General features: G+C 45.4%; 1 protein-coding gene across 2 annotated transcripts in view; it reads right to left on the bottom strand.

Annotated features, from left to right (window-relative positions):
• Positions 1–14,650, bottom strand: part of LOC138949514 (uncharacterized) — a 725,664-nt gene that overhangs the window by 261,220 nt on the left and 449,794 nt on the right. For both annotated transcript variants that reach the window (XM_070321340.1, XM_070321341.1), the window contains exon 16: positions 3,272–3,346. In XM_070321340.1, coding sequence (XP_070177441.1) covers positions 3,272–3,346 — 75 coding nt within the window. The remainder of the gene's footprint in view (positions 1–3,271; positions 3,347–14,650) is intronic.

Genomic DNA, 14,650 nt, shown 5'->3' with positions numbered 1-14,650 from the left:
TACCAGTAACACAAACATTCGCTCTGACCAAACTATTTTTGTCCAGCAGTTTTACCGATACACAATCATTAAAAAAACACTACAAAAAGAGTTTTAAGTTAACCGACTTCGCTACCACATAAACAACCTTTTTTTATTGTCCCCAACATTCTGGTCAACGAAATCATTATTATAGACAGTCATTCTATTTAAGGACAATTATCACAGCTTTCGTTCAACCAGTTAAAAACAACAATTATAGTAAAAGCTACAGCGCGATCAACGTTTGCCCATTTACGAACTCGCGATGAGATTTGTTTCTTCTGGTCACCAAGCCTACCGTTTACAAACGCATGCGCACTAATTGGGATTCCCCCAATTTTCTCGACCTTGACCTCAGAACTCTCGAAGCCACTACTTCGGCGTTCAATTTAGCTCGTGCATACCGAGTAGCTGGCAACTTTGCTTTCGAAGTTCCCACTTCCAATGTCAAGGGCCTCTCGCTTGACATAATTATACGACGATATCGCATCTCAAGGGTCCTTACCCATCCAAAAGAAACCTCCAGCGCATACTACAATTGCAGGACATTCCGTTTTTAAAGGCAGCTCATTGGGAAATTATCTCAGACACAATATCGAAGACGTGAAATGCGTCAATCGAGCAACTGTCGTAACTTGGCTACAATGAGACGGTCTCCTACCTTGCACCATAGACACGGACTGTGACATTCTTGTTTAATTTAGGTGAAATGCTTAAAACAGAGTGACTCAAAAGCGACAGTTCGATCAGTTACTGACCGAAAAAAACGTGCTCGAGTCATTCGGCGAAGGTGGCGAGCTTTCAAACCAGCACGACTGAATAACTCAGAATGCCTTTTTTCATCATGCCTCTATTCTACACGAGTAACATAGTGCAGTGGTAACGGTTCCGGACTCTCGTTCATTTCCTCCGGGTTCAAGTTCCGCCGGGAGCTATATATTTTTTATTAATCTTTTCCTTTTTAAGCCTCCGCAATTGCATTCCGGCTGCAAAAACCGGGTTTTGCCTCTGTGTTAATTTTATTCATTTGCAAAAGAAACCTTCCTATGCTTTGAAAAAATCATATCATGTCTTGACTTTCAACTGTACGCGCGTGTGTATATGTGTGTCACTACGGTGAGTATGTGTGTGTGTGTGTGTGTGTGTGTGTGTGTGTGTGTGTGTGTGTGTGTGTGTGTGTGTGTGTGTGTGTATGTGTGTGTGTGGGTGTGTGTGTGTGTGTGTGTGTGACGTGTCACTTGTGTCATCATAGTTTCAGTGTGTGTATGAGTGTAGATTGAGAGAGAATGAGAGAAAGTGAGAGAGAGTGAGTGTGTGGTTATTTGTTTGTGACTGTGTGCGTGCGTGTATGGGTGCGTGTGTGTGTGTATATGTGTGCGCGCGAGCGCGCGCGTGTGTGTGTGTGTTTATGTGTGCCGTCAGTGTCACTTGTGTCATAATGTGCATGAGTGTACGTTTGTCTGTGTGTGCGTGTGTCGTAAGAGAGAGAGAGAGAGAGAGAGAGAGAGAGAGAGAGAGAGAGAGAGAGAGAGAGAGAGAGAGAGAGAGAGAGAGAGAGAGAGAGAGAGAGAGAGAGAGAGAGAGAGCGACACTTCTTTGGCAATTTTGGACCAGACAGCGTCTTTATGTTTAACAGTTAGACTGTTCTGAAATTTGGACAGAATAACCGTTCTTTCGTAAAACACTTCTGTCAAGAGTACAGCAATTTCACCATCTGAAAAAGGCGCAGAACGCCCCTCTGTGTCTACTTTCCTTTTGAGCGGCACACGTGCCTTGCCATTTTCGTTGACTGAAATGTTGATAGAAACGTGCACATGCGTATTAGTAGGGATTCCCCCAATTTCCCCGACCTTGACCTTAATACCCTCGCTGTCACTACTTTGGCGTTCAAGTCAGTTCATGCATTGTGAACAGTTAGAAAGTTGACTTCGGGAGTTCCCACTTCGAAAAGAGGCCTCTACTTCCAGTGTTTCTTACTTCTAGTTCATGCATACGGGCCCAGGTGGGTTAAGAGTGGCGATTTGTCCGATCTCCCAGGTCAACGTATGTGCAGACCTGCAAGTGACTTAACCCCCTTCGTGTGTACACGCAAGCACAAGACCAAGAGCGCACGGAAAAGATCCTGTAATCCATGTCAGAATTCGGTGGGTTATAGAAACACGAAAATACCCAGCATGTGAGCGATGTTCAACGTGCGGGCTACTTCACCTGCCTTGACCTCTCACCAAGTTACCATTGTAAAGCGCTTAAAGAACGTCAAGCGCTCTATAAATCTCCCATATCAATTAATTAATTATGTAATCAAACCGTTCTATTTTATAGCTGTTTCTTTGTTTGAGAAAAGGTTTTTTTTCTTTCAATGTTTGATTTACCTCAAACACGACCCCGCAGTGACCTTTAAATTTGACGAGGTAAACAACATTCTTGTTCCTGTCTCAAGATTGTCAATGAGTGAAATTTGGAGGTTCCACCTTACAAAAGCACCCCGAAAAGACTTGTTTACAAACAATGTTAAGTTGTTTTGTTAGTGGCCGCTCGGACGGCCTTACTCTGCTCTTGTGATTATTCTCGTGAGTCACAATTTCTTCTTCTTATTCTTCGCTCATTGTCTGAACCTCCCACGTTCCCTCTCATTGTCTCACTTGTGGCTTTTACGTCTATAGCCGTGTTTACCCCGTCATTTAGGCAGCCATACGCCGCTTTCGGAGGAAGCATGCTGTGTATGTTTGTGTTTCTATAACCCACCAAACTCTGACATGGAATGTATGATCTTTTCCGTGCACACTTGGTCTTGTGCTTGCTTATACACACGAAGGGGGATAAGGCACTAGCAGGTCTGTACACAAGTTGACATGGGAGATCTCCACCCTTCACCCACCAGGGGGCCGCGGCCGGGATTTGAACTGACGGCCTTCCGATTATAGGAGGCCGATGTCTTTTCCACTAGGCCACTCCGCCCGACGTCACAATTGAAATGTGCGTTATGAAGACCTGTTCGGGGTTGGGTACTTTTTTACAACATCTAGCACCATACACTTTAGTGAAGCAGTGTCCATTTCACTCACTTCCAAATTGACTCTGGAATACGACTGTTGTTACGTCCCTTATTGCTTCAGGGTCAAGGTCAACTAACTGGTCTCTGTTGCTTCTTTCTTCTCTGTCAGGTTAATGATGCGCTGTGCATGGTGGAAAGGGGGCGGTGTATGTAATTACAAACTAATATATTTAGAATGGCGCCTGTAAAACTCACTGCACGTGCCGCTGACGCATTCCAGGCCTGTGTTACAATCCGGTGTGGTGCTGCAGATGAAATTGACTGCAACCCCTACGCAACAGAAACCACACACAAAAACATTAGTAATATAAGTTTGTAGCAAATGATGGCGGATGCAAGGTTCGCCGTTAAGAGCTAGAGTCCACATACACACACACACACACACACACACACACACACACACACACACACACACACACACACACATACCCACGAAAAGAGACTCAAACACACCTAGTTACACACACCCTCCACACACACGCACATACACTCACAGACCGACACGCAGACACTCACGCACACACACACACATACAGCACAGCCCATTACACAAACATACGTACACACGTCCAGACCACCTCTAATGGGTCAGAACTGTCTTCATGCTATGGAAAAGGCAATTTCAAAACACGCCATTTATTTACATCTGGAAGGAAATCATTAGCGCGACTATTTTGAAAACGAAAGTTCATTTCGCCGTTTAAAGGGATGTAATGGATACAAGAAAACAAGAAAAGCAAATGTTTACACGACTCGCCTTTCAGAGGACAGCCCCCCCCCCTACCCCCTCCCTATTTAAAGACCCCCCCCCCCTCCCCAGTAGAAGATTTCCTCCCCTTTAAGAAAAAAGAGAACAACACCTCCGTCTCAAACCAGTTAAAAGTCTGCCCGTGAGCAGCAGAAATGTCATTACGACAAGTCAGCAAAAGACCAACAGAAATGTCATCACGACAAGTCAGCAAAAGACCAACAGAAATGTCATCACGACAAGTCAGCAAAAGACCAACAGAAATGTCATCACGACAAGTCAGCAAAAGACCAAAGACCACTGAGACCCAGTGAAGTGGTGCGCATGCAAACTAAACAAGTCGCGTAAGGCGAAATTACTACATTTAGTCAAGCTGTGGAACTCACAGAATGAAACTGAACGCACTGCATTTTTTCACAGTGACCGTAGTGCGCCGCTCGTGCAAACGGCAGTGAAATTGACGAGTCTGTTTAGTGCGGTAGTGGTTGCGCTGTGCTGCATAGCACGCTTTTCTGTACGCTTCGTTTTAACTTTCTGAGCGTGTTTTTAATCCAAACATATCATATCTATATGTTTTTGGAATCAGGAACCGACAAGGAATACGATGAAATTGGTTTTAAATTGATTTCGGACATTTTATTATAATACTAATTTTTATATTTTTAATTTTCAGAGCTTGTGTTTAATCCAAATATAACATATTTATATGGTTTTGGAATCAGAAAATGATGAAGAATAAGATAAGCGTAATTTTGGATCATTTTATAAAAGAAATAATTAATTACAATTTTCAGATTTTAAATGACCAAAGTCATTAAATAATTTTTAAGCCTCCAAGCTGAAATGCAATACCAAAGTCCGGCCTTTGTCGAAGATTGCTTGGCCAAAATGTCAATCATTTTGATTTAAAAATGAGGGTGTGACAGTGCCGCCTCAACTTTTACAAAAAGCCGGATATGACGTCATCAAAGACATTTATCCAAAAAATGAAAAAAATGTCTGTGGATATCATACCCAGGAACTCTGATGTAAAATTTCATAAAGATCGGTCCTGTAGTTTACTCTGTATCGCTTTACACACACACACGCACAGACAGACTGCGGACAGACAGACAGACAGACAGACAGACAGACAGACAGACACACACACACATACACACACCAAGACCCTCGTCTCGATTCCCCCTCTATGTATAACCATTTAGTCAAAACTTGACTGAATGTAAAAAGGATTTCATAAGCTTGCTTTTTACATTTAGGCACGTTTTGACTAAATGTTTTAACATAGAGGGGGGAATCGAGACGAGGGTCGTGGTGTATGTGTGTCTGTCTGTCTGTGTGTGTGTGTAAAGCGATTCAGACTAAACTACTGGACCGATCTTTATGAAATTTGACATGAGAGTTCCTGGGTATGATATCCTCAGACGGCTTTTTCATTTTTTTGATAAATGTCTTTGATGACGTCATATCCGGCTTTTCGTGAAAGTTGAGGCGGCACTGTCACGCTCTCATTTTTCAACCAATTTGGTTGAAATTTTGTCAAGTAATCTCCGACGAAGCCCGGACTTCGGTATTGCATTTCAGCTTGGTGGCTTAAAAATTAATTAATGACTTTGGTCATTAAAAATCTGAAAATTGTAAAAACATCTTTTTTTTAATAAAACGATCCAATTTACGTTCATCTTATTCTCCATCCTTTTCTGATTCCAAAAACATAAATATGTTATATTTGGATTAAAAACAAGCTCTGAAAATTAAAAATATAAAAATTATGATCAAAATTAAATTGTCGAAATCAATTTAAAAACACTTTCATCTTATTCCTTGTCGGTTCCTGATTCCAAAAACATATAGATATGATATGTTTGGATTAAAAACACGGTCAGAAAGTTAAAACGAAGAGAGGTACAGAAAAGCGTGCTATCCTTCTCAGCGCAACTACTACCCCGCTCTTCTTGTCAATTTCACTGCCTTTGCCATGAGCGGTGGACTGACGATGCTACGAGTATACGGTCTTGCTGCGTTGCATTGCGTTCAGTTTCATTTTGTGAGTTCGACAGCTACTTGTCTAAATGTTGTATGTTCGCCTTACGCGACTTGTTTACATTTAGTCAAGTTTTGACTAAATGTTTTAACGTAGAGGGGGAATCGAGACAAGGGTCGTGGTGTATGTGTGTGTGTGTGTGTGTGTGTGTGTGTGTGTGTGTGTGTGTGTGTGTGCGTGCGTGTGTGTGTGTGTGTGTGTGTGTGTGTGTGTGTGTGTGTGTCTGTCTGTCTGTGCGTGTGTGTGTGTAGAGCGATTCAGACCAAACTACTGGACCGATCTTTATGAAATTTGACATGAGAGTTTCTGGGAATTATATCCCCGGACGTTGTTTTCTTTTTTTGATGACGTCATATCCGGCTTTTTGTAAAAGTTGAAGCGGCACTGTCACACCCTCATTTTTCAATCAAATTGATTTAAATTTTGGCAAAGCAATCTTCGACAAAGGCCGGACTTCGGTATTGCATTTCAGCTTGGTGGCTTAAAAATTAATTGATGACTTTGGTCATTATAAATCAGAAAATTGTAAAAAAACCAAATGTTTTTAAAACGATCCAAATTTACGTTCATCTTATTCTTCATCATTTTCTGATTCCAAAAACATATAAATATGTTATATTCAGATTAAAAATAAGCTCTGAAAATGAAAAATATAAAAATTATTATTAAAATAAAATTTCCGAAATCGATTTAAAAACAATTTCATCTTGTTCCTTGTGGGTTCCTGATTCTAAAAACATATAGATGTGATATGTTTGGATTAAAAACACGCTCAGAAAGTTAAAAAGAATAGAGATAAAGAAAAGCGTGCTATCCTTCTCAGCGAAACTACTACCCCGCTCTTCTTGTCAATTTCACAGTCTTTGCATCGAGCGGTGGACTGACGATGCTACGAGTATACGCTCTTACTGTAAAAATGCAGTGAATTCAGTTTCATTCTGTTAGTTCGACAGCTTGACTAAATGTTGTAATTTCGCCTTACGCGACTTGTTGTGAATTCCGCTCGCGACAGCCCTCGATCTAATGTTGTTTGAAATATAAGTTTTGATTTAGCATTACTTCGTTTTGTTTAATTTCTATTGAGAAGGGAGATGTAGATTATATTAGTTGTTTATAAGTTGTTGGATTGGGTTGCGTCAATAAGACACTTCCTCTCCATCGCCATGTGTGTATCCGAAGGAAGCCATGATTAAAAGCTCTCAACGAATCCAGCTATCTGCATCCTACTGTGTGTGACTGAGAACCTTAAATCAAACCTTGTAACTCGATTTTTGTCGAAATCGAGTTTTGTACATCAAAATAATCAGCGATTTTTTCTCGATTTGTTGGTTATTCTGCTGAAAGCCTGAGTTCGTTGGAAGTCAGTAAAATATGGGTGCAAATATACTTCGTATATCAATTCGTCGAAAGCGCGAACCAAAAGATTTGGCCGATGAAAACCTCGTATGTCGACTTACGAGTTTTCTCATCGGCAACTGAACCATTTCCGCGAGATACGAGGTTGCGGTAAGATGTCCCTGCACTTCGAGATTAGGTAAAATTTATTTTACACGTCATTAATAACACTAGAAATACCAAAATTAACGTAAGCACTACAATGATTACTGCTGAAATGGATTTTTTTTGGTAGTATTAATTTTTTTCTTACGGTGTGTGGAATTCGAACATCAAAACTGGGACAGGCTGATCTTTCTTAAGGGATTTTCAGTGGGGCGACCACCCCCAACCCGCTTGCGGCCGCGGACCAAACTGGCGGTGTTTCCTACCAGGGCGGAGTGGGTTAGCAGGCGGCACTGCTACCCCCTTTGAAATGCTCCATCGTCCATTGACGGGACTCATATAATGCGATTAATGGCGCATTAAAACCCTAGCTCCGGGTGGGATCCCGGCAAATCCTCCCCCCTGTGCTCTCAGGGTAGGACGTACGGGCCATAAGCTAAGGGTGAGGTAACCCCGACAGAAAACCCCGAATGCTGAAGACAGAGGACCCGGGCCGCACGGCGCATTTTAACAAACCACGGGTACACGCGCTTACGCAAATGATGACACAATCAATTGAGGACCCCCCAGGGTGGAGCAGCGTCGGGTCCCATGCCTCAAAAGGACCCAGCCCCAACTACTGGAGGTCCCTCCCGTCCGTCTTGTCACGCCAGGGGACGCGGGAGGAGAGTGACTGGCACCACCACAACCAGGAAGAAACCCAGTCAGCAGGGACCTTTTCAGGTCATGCACTGGAACGCAGAAAGTATCCTGAACAAGAAGACAGAGTTGGAGCATATCCTGCATGAGGAGAACATCAACATCTGATGTATTCAGGAGACGCACCTGACACCCCAAAAGTCCTTCAAAGTGAGAGGCTACCAGTGCCTTAGGTCCGACAGAACAGACCGAAGCAAAGGAAGAATCCTGACCCTCATCAGGAACAACATCAATGCCTGTTTGATAGAAACGCACATGGAGGACTCCGAAAATCAGGTGATTCGAATCCAGACGAAGACAGCAAAATTCCATCTTGTCAACTTCTACTGCCCCAACGATAGACACCTCGCCCTTGACACGATCCCCGCAAAGGCCTCCAACTTCATCGTGATGGGTGACTTCAACAGTCATTCACAGAGTTGGGGATATGACCACTTGGATCGGAGAGGAGAAGAGGTGGAGAACTGGCAGGACGACAAAGGTCTCATCCTTTTGAACAGTCCCTTTGACTGCCCTACATTCTACTCCAGAAGATGGCACACTACATCAACTCCTGACCCTGCCTTCTGCACGGAAGACATGCACCAGCTAACCAGCGGAGAGGTCGGAGAACAGCTAGGTGGAAGTGACCATCGGTCAGTCTTTTTGACCCTGGGCATGGAGTCCTGCACTGAAGCTTCCTTCCCACGGTGGAACTACAAAAGAGCGAACTGGTTCCTCTTTAGACACCGCACCAGCGAACTCACCAAAGACATCAGAGTCGAGGGTCGAGACATTAACATGGTGGCTAAGGACTTCAACATGAGCATCCTCAGAGCAGCGCGTGAGTCCATTCCCAGGGGTGCCAGGAGAGACTATAAGCCCTACTTTTTTTTTCTTTTTTTTTTCATTACTTTATTGTCCCATCGCTGGGAAATTTGGGTCGCTTCCTCCCAGTGGAAAGCTAGCAGCAACGGAGTCGCGCTACCCAGGTGTCTGCGTGTTTAGGTGTATTCAGCCACCTGCACTTATGGCAGAATGACCAAGGTCTTTTACGTGCCATTGTGATGACACGGGGGTGGGACATGGCTTCCGTCTCTGAGTCTGCACATAAAGTTGACCCGTGTCCGTCCCGGCCCGAATTCGAACCTGCGACCTTTCGATCACAAGTCCAGTGCTCTACCAACTGAGCTACCGGGCCCCTACTGGAGCAATGAATTGCAGGAACTGGATGATGATCTGGCAGACGCCAGAAGGGAAGCAGAAGTCAACCCGTCACAAAACAACAACATCCGCCTCCAGGAAGCCAAATTTCTCAAGAAGAAGCTACAGGCAAGACGGAGAAGCTGGCAAGAGAAAACAAGCTCTCTGAACCTTGAGAAGGATGGCAGAAAGCTCTGGTAACTATGGAGGCTTACCAAGCAGTTGAATGATGAGAACACCAGCAGAGGAAAGATCACATTAGAAGAGAACGGGAAGGTGCTAACTGGAAAGCATGCTGCCAACCAATTTGCTGAAAGCTATGCAGCTGAGAGCAACCTCCATGTTAGCCCCGAGAAACAGAGAGAAGCAAGAAGAGAGAAAAGAGAGAGACCTGCCAGACAGTCGACAGTGGACGCCATGAGTCAACCACTCACACTCCACGAGCTGCACTCAGCTCTGAAAAAGTTAAAGGCGAAGAAGTCCCCTGGCCCAGACGGCATCTCCAACGAGATGCTAACCCACCTTGGTAGTGCAGCAGAGAACAAGCTACTCGAGGTCTTCAACAGCAGCTGGCAAGAAGGATCGCTACCACAACTCTGGCGAGAAGCGATCATGATCCCCATCTTAAACAAGAAGGGCAAAGCCCATACGACTCACATGCTTGACCTTGACAGCAATGACATCATACACTAAGAACTGCTTTACACATTTTTCCTACCAAAATACATGTGACCTTGACCCAAGGTCAAGGTCATCCAAGGTCATGCAACACAAAGCTGTTAATTCAAGACATAGGAAGTACAATGGTGCTTATTGGCTCTTTCTACCATGAGATATGGTCACTTTTAGTGGTTCACGTACCTTATTTTGGTCACATTTCATAAGGGTCAAAGTGACCTTGACCTTGATCATACGTGACCAAATGTGTCTCATGATGAAAGCATAACATGTGCCCCACATAATTTTTAAGTTTGAAACAGTTATCTTCCATAGTTCAGGGTCAAGGTCACTTCAAACAAGAGGCGAAGCCATCAAGACTCACGTAAGAAATCGACAAACAGTAACACAAACTCAATCACTCCGTCACACACACACACACACACACACACACACACACACACACACACACACACACACACACACACACATACACACACACACACAGAAAGAGCATAGGTGAAACTGTGCAAGAGAGCGAGACACTAGATCTAGATCTGTCTGTCTGCATGTAGCCTACTTACAAGGACACGACTGCCAACTAGTCTCGGCGCGCTCAAAATAATAATGACCGAGACTGTCAGTACTTCCTTCGCGTGACGTCTAACCCTCTTACGTCATAATGTGACGTCAATGTAATGTGACGTCTTCAAATGTTAGAGTTTCTACCACAGACATACGCACGCACAGACGCACGCACGCACGCACGCACGCACAGACAGACAAAGTTACGATTGCATAGGCTACACTTACGTGAGCCAAATATGTATACAATCCAACTTTGAAGAGCTCCTGTGACCTTGACCTTGAAGCAAGGTAAACCAAACTGGTATCAAAAGATGGGGCTTACTTTGCCCTATATATCATATATAGGTGAGGTATTGAATCTCAAAAACTTCAGAGAAAATGGGAAAAATGTGAAAAATAGCTGTTTTTTAGGCAACATTTATGGCCCCTGCGACCTTGACCTTGAAGCAAGGTCAAGATGCTATGTATGTTTTTTGGGGCCTTGTCATCATACACCATCTTGCCAAATTTGGTACTAATAGACTGAATAGTGTCCAAGAAATATCCAACGTTAAAGTTTTCCGGACGTCCGGACGTCCGGACGTCCGGACGTCCGGACGGACGGACGGACGGACGGACGGACGGACGACTCGGGTGAGTACATAGACTCACTTTTGCTTCGCATGTGAGTCAAAAAAGGGAAGGATCCAAAGAAGGCCACCAGCTATCGCCCAATTATCCTCACCAGCTGTGTTGTGAAGACCCTGGAGAGAATTGTGAACGAGCGCCTCAGGTGGTACCTGGAATACAGGAACCTCCTCGCCACAAGATCTGGAAACATGGACTCCTTGTAAAACTGCTGAGGAAAGGCGTGTCCAGCAACATGTACCAGTGGATTCGCTCCTACCTCTATAACCGCAGGGCAAGTGTTAACGTCGATGAGACCAAAAGCAAGAAGCTCCTCCTTCGTCATGGCGTCCCTCAGGGCGGAGTCCTCTCCCCCACACTCTTCCTTCTCTTCATCGACAATCTGGTGTCTGAGATGCCCAAGGGGATCAAAGCTGCTCTCTACGCAGACGACCTTGTGATATGGTGCAAGGAGGAGCACGCAAGTACTGCCACCTACAGAATGCAGCGAGCGGAAGATAGGCTGAACGCATGGGCAGAAGATTGGTGTGTCTCCATCAACAAGGAGAAATCCTCCACCACCCTATTCATACTGTCGCCAAAGCAGAAAGCCGGAACCATTAGGCTTGGTGGAACTCCTCTGAGAGAGGATGAAGAAGCAACGTACCTTGGTGTCACTGTTAGGAAACGCTACCGTTGCTGAGCTTTGGTTCAGTTTTGTGTGTTGCGTGTAGTTGACTTATTTGTACTTTGTGGGAAAGTACCGATATTATATTTTGTAAACACAATATTTATGCTTGGACGAGAATGCAGGTGAACTTTCTAGTCCTGTCAAAACAAGTTGTTTACCATGCTGATTTAGTGTGAGTTCGTGGCGTTCGATCGGATTGAGGGCGTCGGCACCTTTTGATGTACGTCACAGAGAACGTCACCATTCTAGTCCATGGGCGGTTCGCATATAATGTAGTTGTATCATGTTCGGTCTGGAATATTCTCGAGTTTGAGTATTTACTATATATGCCAGCGCGATTTGTATGTAAAAAAGCTTCTATTTAACTCTGCTACGATGTGCAGTTGTATGTATGGAATGCTAAATAAATCCTCGAACTCAATTTGACGAGTTGTTTTCTGCTGCTGCGAAGACGGGCGACGTAGAATAAAAGAACACAACTATACGACATTTGAGAACTTGTGGCAATCTCAAGTGTCGTGTAACAATTGGGGGCCAAGCCAAGGATCTACGTTTAACGCCAAGGGTTTTCCAGCAACAAGGACCAGTGTCAAGACAGTCACAGGAGGTAGCCATCAATCGGGTGTATCCTGAGGGATCAGTATTGAGACTACGGAACCGTGGATTCGGTGTGACTGGTGAAGAGTTTGGTAATCGCCGCAGCTCGGTACGGTGAGCGACGCCGGAGTGTATCGGGATTACAGAGGTTAGCTGCCGTTTGGACGAGACGGACTTCGTCGCGGGGTTAGTGCATTAATACTACGAAATACGACTGAGGTACGTCGTGTACGTATCGTGAGCAGAGTGCGCCGTCACGTTAGACGAGGAGGGTGGCAGCCTGCGTCTACGAAGGTGACCAGCGACGAGAGAAGCATCGGAGGTGCAGTAGAGACTGTGTTCTTTTAGAAGACTACATTCGTCTACGTTCGGGGCTGTGAAAGAATACAGACGAACGCACCGGAAAAGACCAGAATGGCTGAGTTCTGGGCAAAAGGAGTTGAACTGGGACTAAAAGGCAAGCAGTTGACGGAGTTCGTCGAGTCCCAGACACGACTGCTGGCGCAGCGTGAAGAAAGACAAGCGCAGCGTGAAGAAAGACAAGCGCAGCGTGAAGAAAAAGAAAGAGAAAGAGAAGTGCAGCGTGAAGAAAAGCAAATGGAGCTGAAACGCTTAGAGCTCCAGATAGAAATGGAGACCAAGCGCTTAGAGCTTCAGACAGAAATGGTGCGTGTTCAAAATGAGCACGAGGCACCACGCCAAAGAGATAACCAGCAGCAAATGTTACACAGGGCACCGAAACTTCCAGCATTCGCTGACGGGAAGGACCAGATCGACTGCTACCTTGCAAGATTCGAGAGGTTCGCTGAGAGTGCTAGATGGCAGCGCGACGACTGGGCGATTCAACTCAGCGCACATTTGACTGGGGCAGCACTTGAGGTCTACACTAGACTCTCAAACGATGACGCCAGAGACTATGATGTACTGAAGGAAGCTCTGTTGCGTTGCTACAACTTCACTGAAAGGGGCTACCGTCAACGCTTCCGCGAATGCCAGCCATTGTCTGGAGAGACACCGAGCCAGTTTGTGGAGCGCCTGTCGTCATACCTGCAGAAGTGGGTGGAGTTATCAGGTGAAGAGCAGTCATACGAGAGTCTGCGGGACTTGATCGTGAAGGAGCAGTTCCTTAATGCCTGCCCGAAGGACCTGGCGACCCGCTTGGAAGAGCAAAAACTGCGGGGTTTGAAGGACATTACTGATGCTGCTGAGCGTTATCTCATTGCTCATGGAAGGACCCTGGGGACGTCAAAGTCATCGAAACCTTTCCAGAAGAGCGGGAACCAGGCAAACCAACCTGCCAAGGGACAAACTGAGTCCGCACCATCATCCAATGAAGGGCAGAACATAACGTGTTTCCTTTGCAATGCCAAGGGCCACCGAGTCGCCAACTGTCCCCAAAAGAAAAATAACGGACATGTCAATGACAAAGCGCAAGAACATCGACGGAGATATTACGACAACAAGAGGCAAACGAGTGGCTCGAACCAACAAGTATGTGCGAGCAGCGTCATACTCCCAAGGGCTGCCGAGCAAGTGGATACACCATCGGACGTGGAAGAATGTCTATCTGATGGCCAGCTTCTACTCGCCAATGGCAAGTCAATCTCTGTCGTCGCCAGCGCAGCTGTGTCAGTGTCGAACATGCCCGTGTCGAAGGGATTTGTTGAGAAGCAGGAAGTGACTGTTCTCAGAGATTCGGGCTGCAATGGAGTCATTGTCAAAGAGGATCTGGTGCCAACAGAGAAGTTCACTGGTGACTTCAAGTGGACGCTCATGGCTGACAGCAAATGCGTGAAGGCACCAGTGGTAAAAATCCAGATCGATACTCCATACTTCACCGGAGAAGTTGAGGCCGTCTGCCTGAAGAAGCCCTTGTACGATCTATTAATTGGGAACATTGGGGGTGCGAGACGTCCTGATGACCCTGATGTCGAATGGAGAATGGGCGCAGCTCAGCCTGCTGTTGAGGAGGAAGACCCACTGCCATTCGCGAATGAAGATATCAGCGAACTGTTACGAGATGACAGAGCAACTGTGCATCGCCGCGACCAGCCGCAGGTTGTAAGCGCTGTGACGACCAGAGCCCAGGCGAAGAAGGACAAAACAACTACGCCACTCAGGGTCACCAACAGTTCTGCAACTGCTGTCGTGGACAGGGATCAGATGATTCAGCTACAGGAAGCTGATTCGACCTTAACAAAGTACAGGAGTCGTCCTGTCAAGGAGATGACTAAGGGCGAAGGCACTGTGCACTTTGAAGTA

This window comes from Littorina saxatilis, linkage group LG15, assembly GCF_037325665.1.
Source record: "Littorina saxatilis isolate snail1 linkage group LG15, US_GU_Lsax_2.0, whole genome shotgun sequence".
NCBI classification, from domain to species: domain Eukaryota; kingdom Metazoa; phylum Mollusca; class Gastropoda; order Littorinimorpha; family Littorinidae; genus Littorina; species Littorina saxatilis.
Note: the sequence above shows the minus strand (reverse complement) of the source record. Positions and strands in the feature narration are given on the sequence as shown.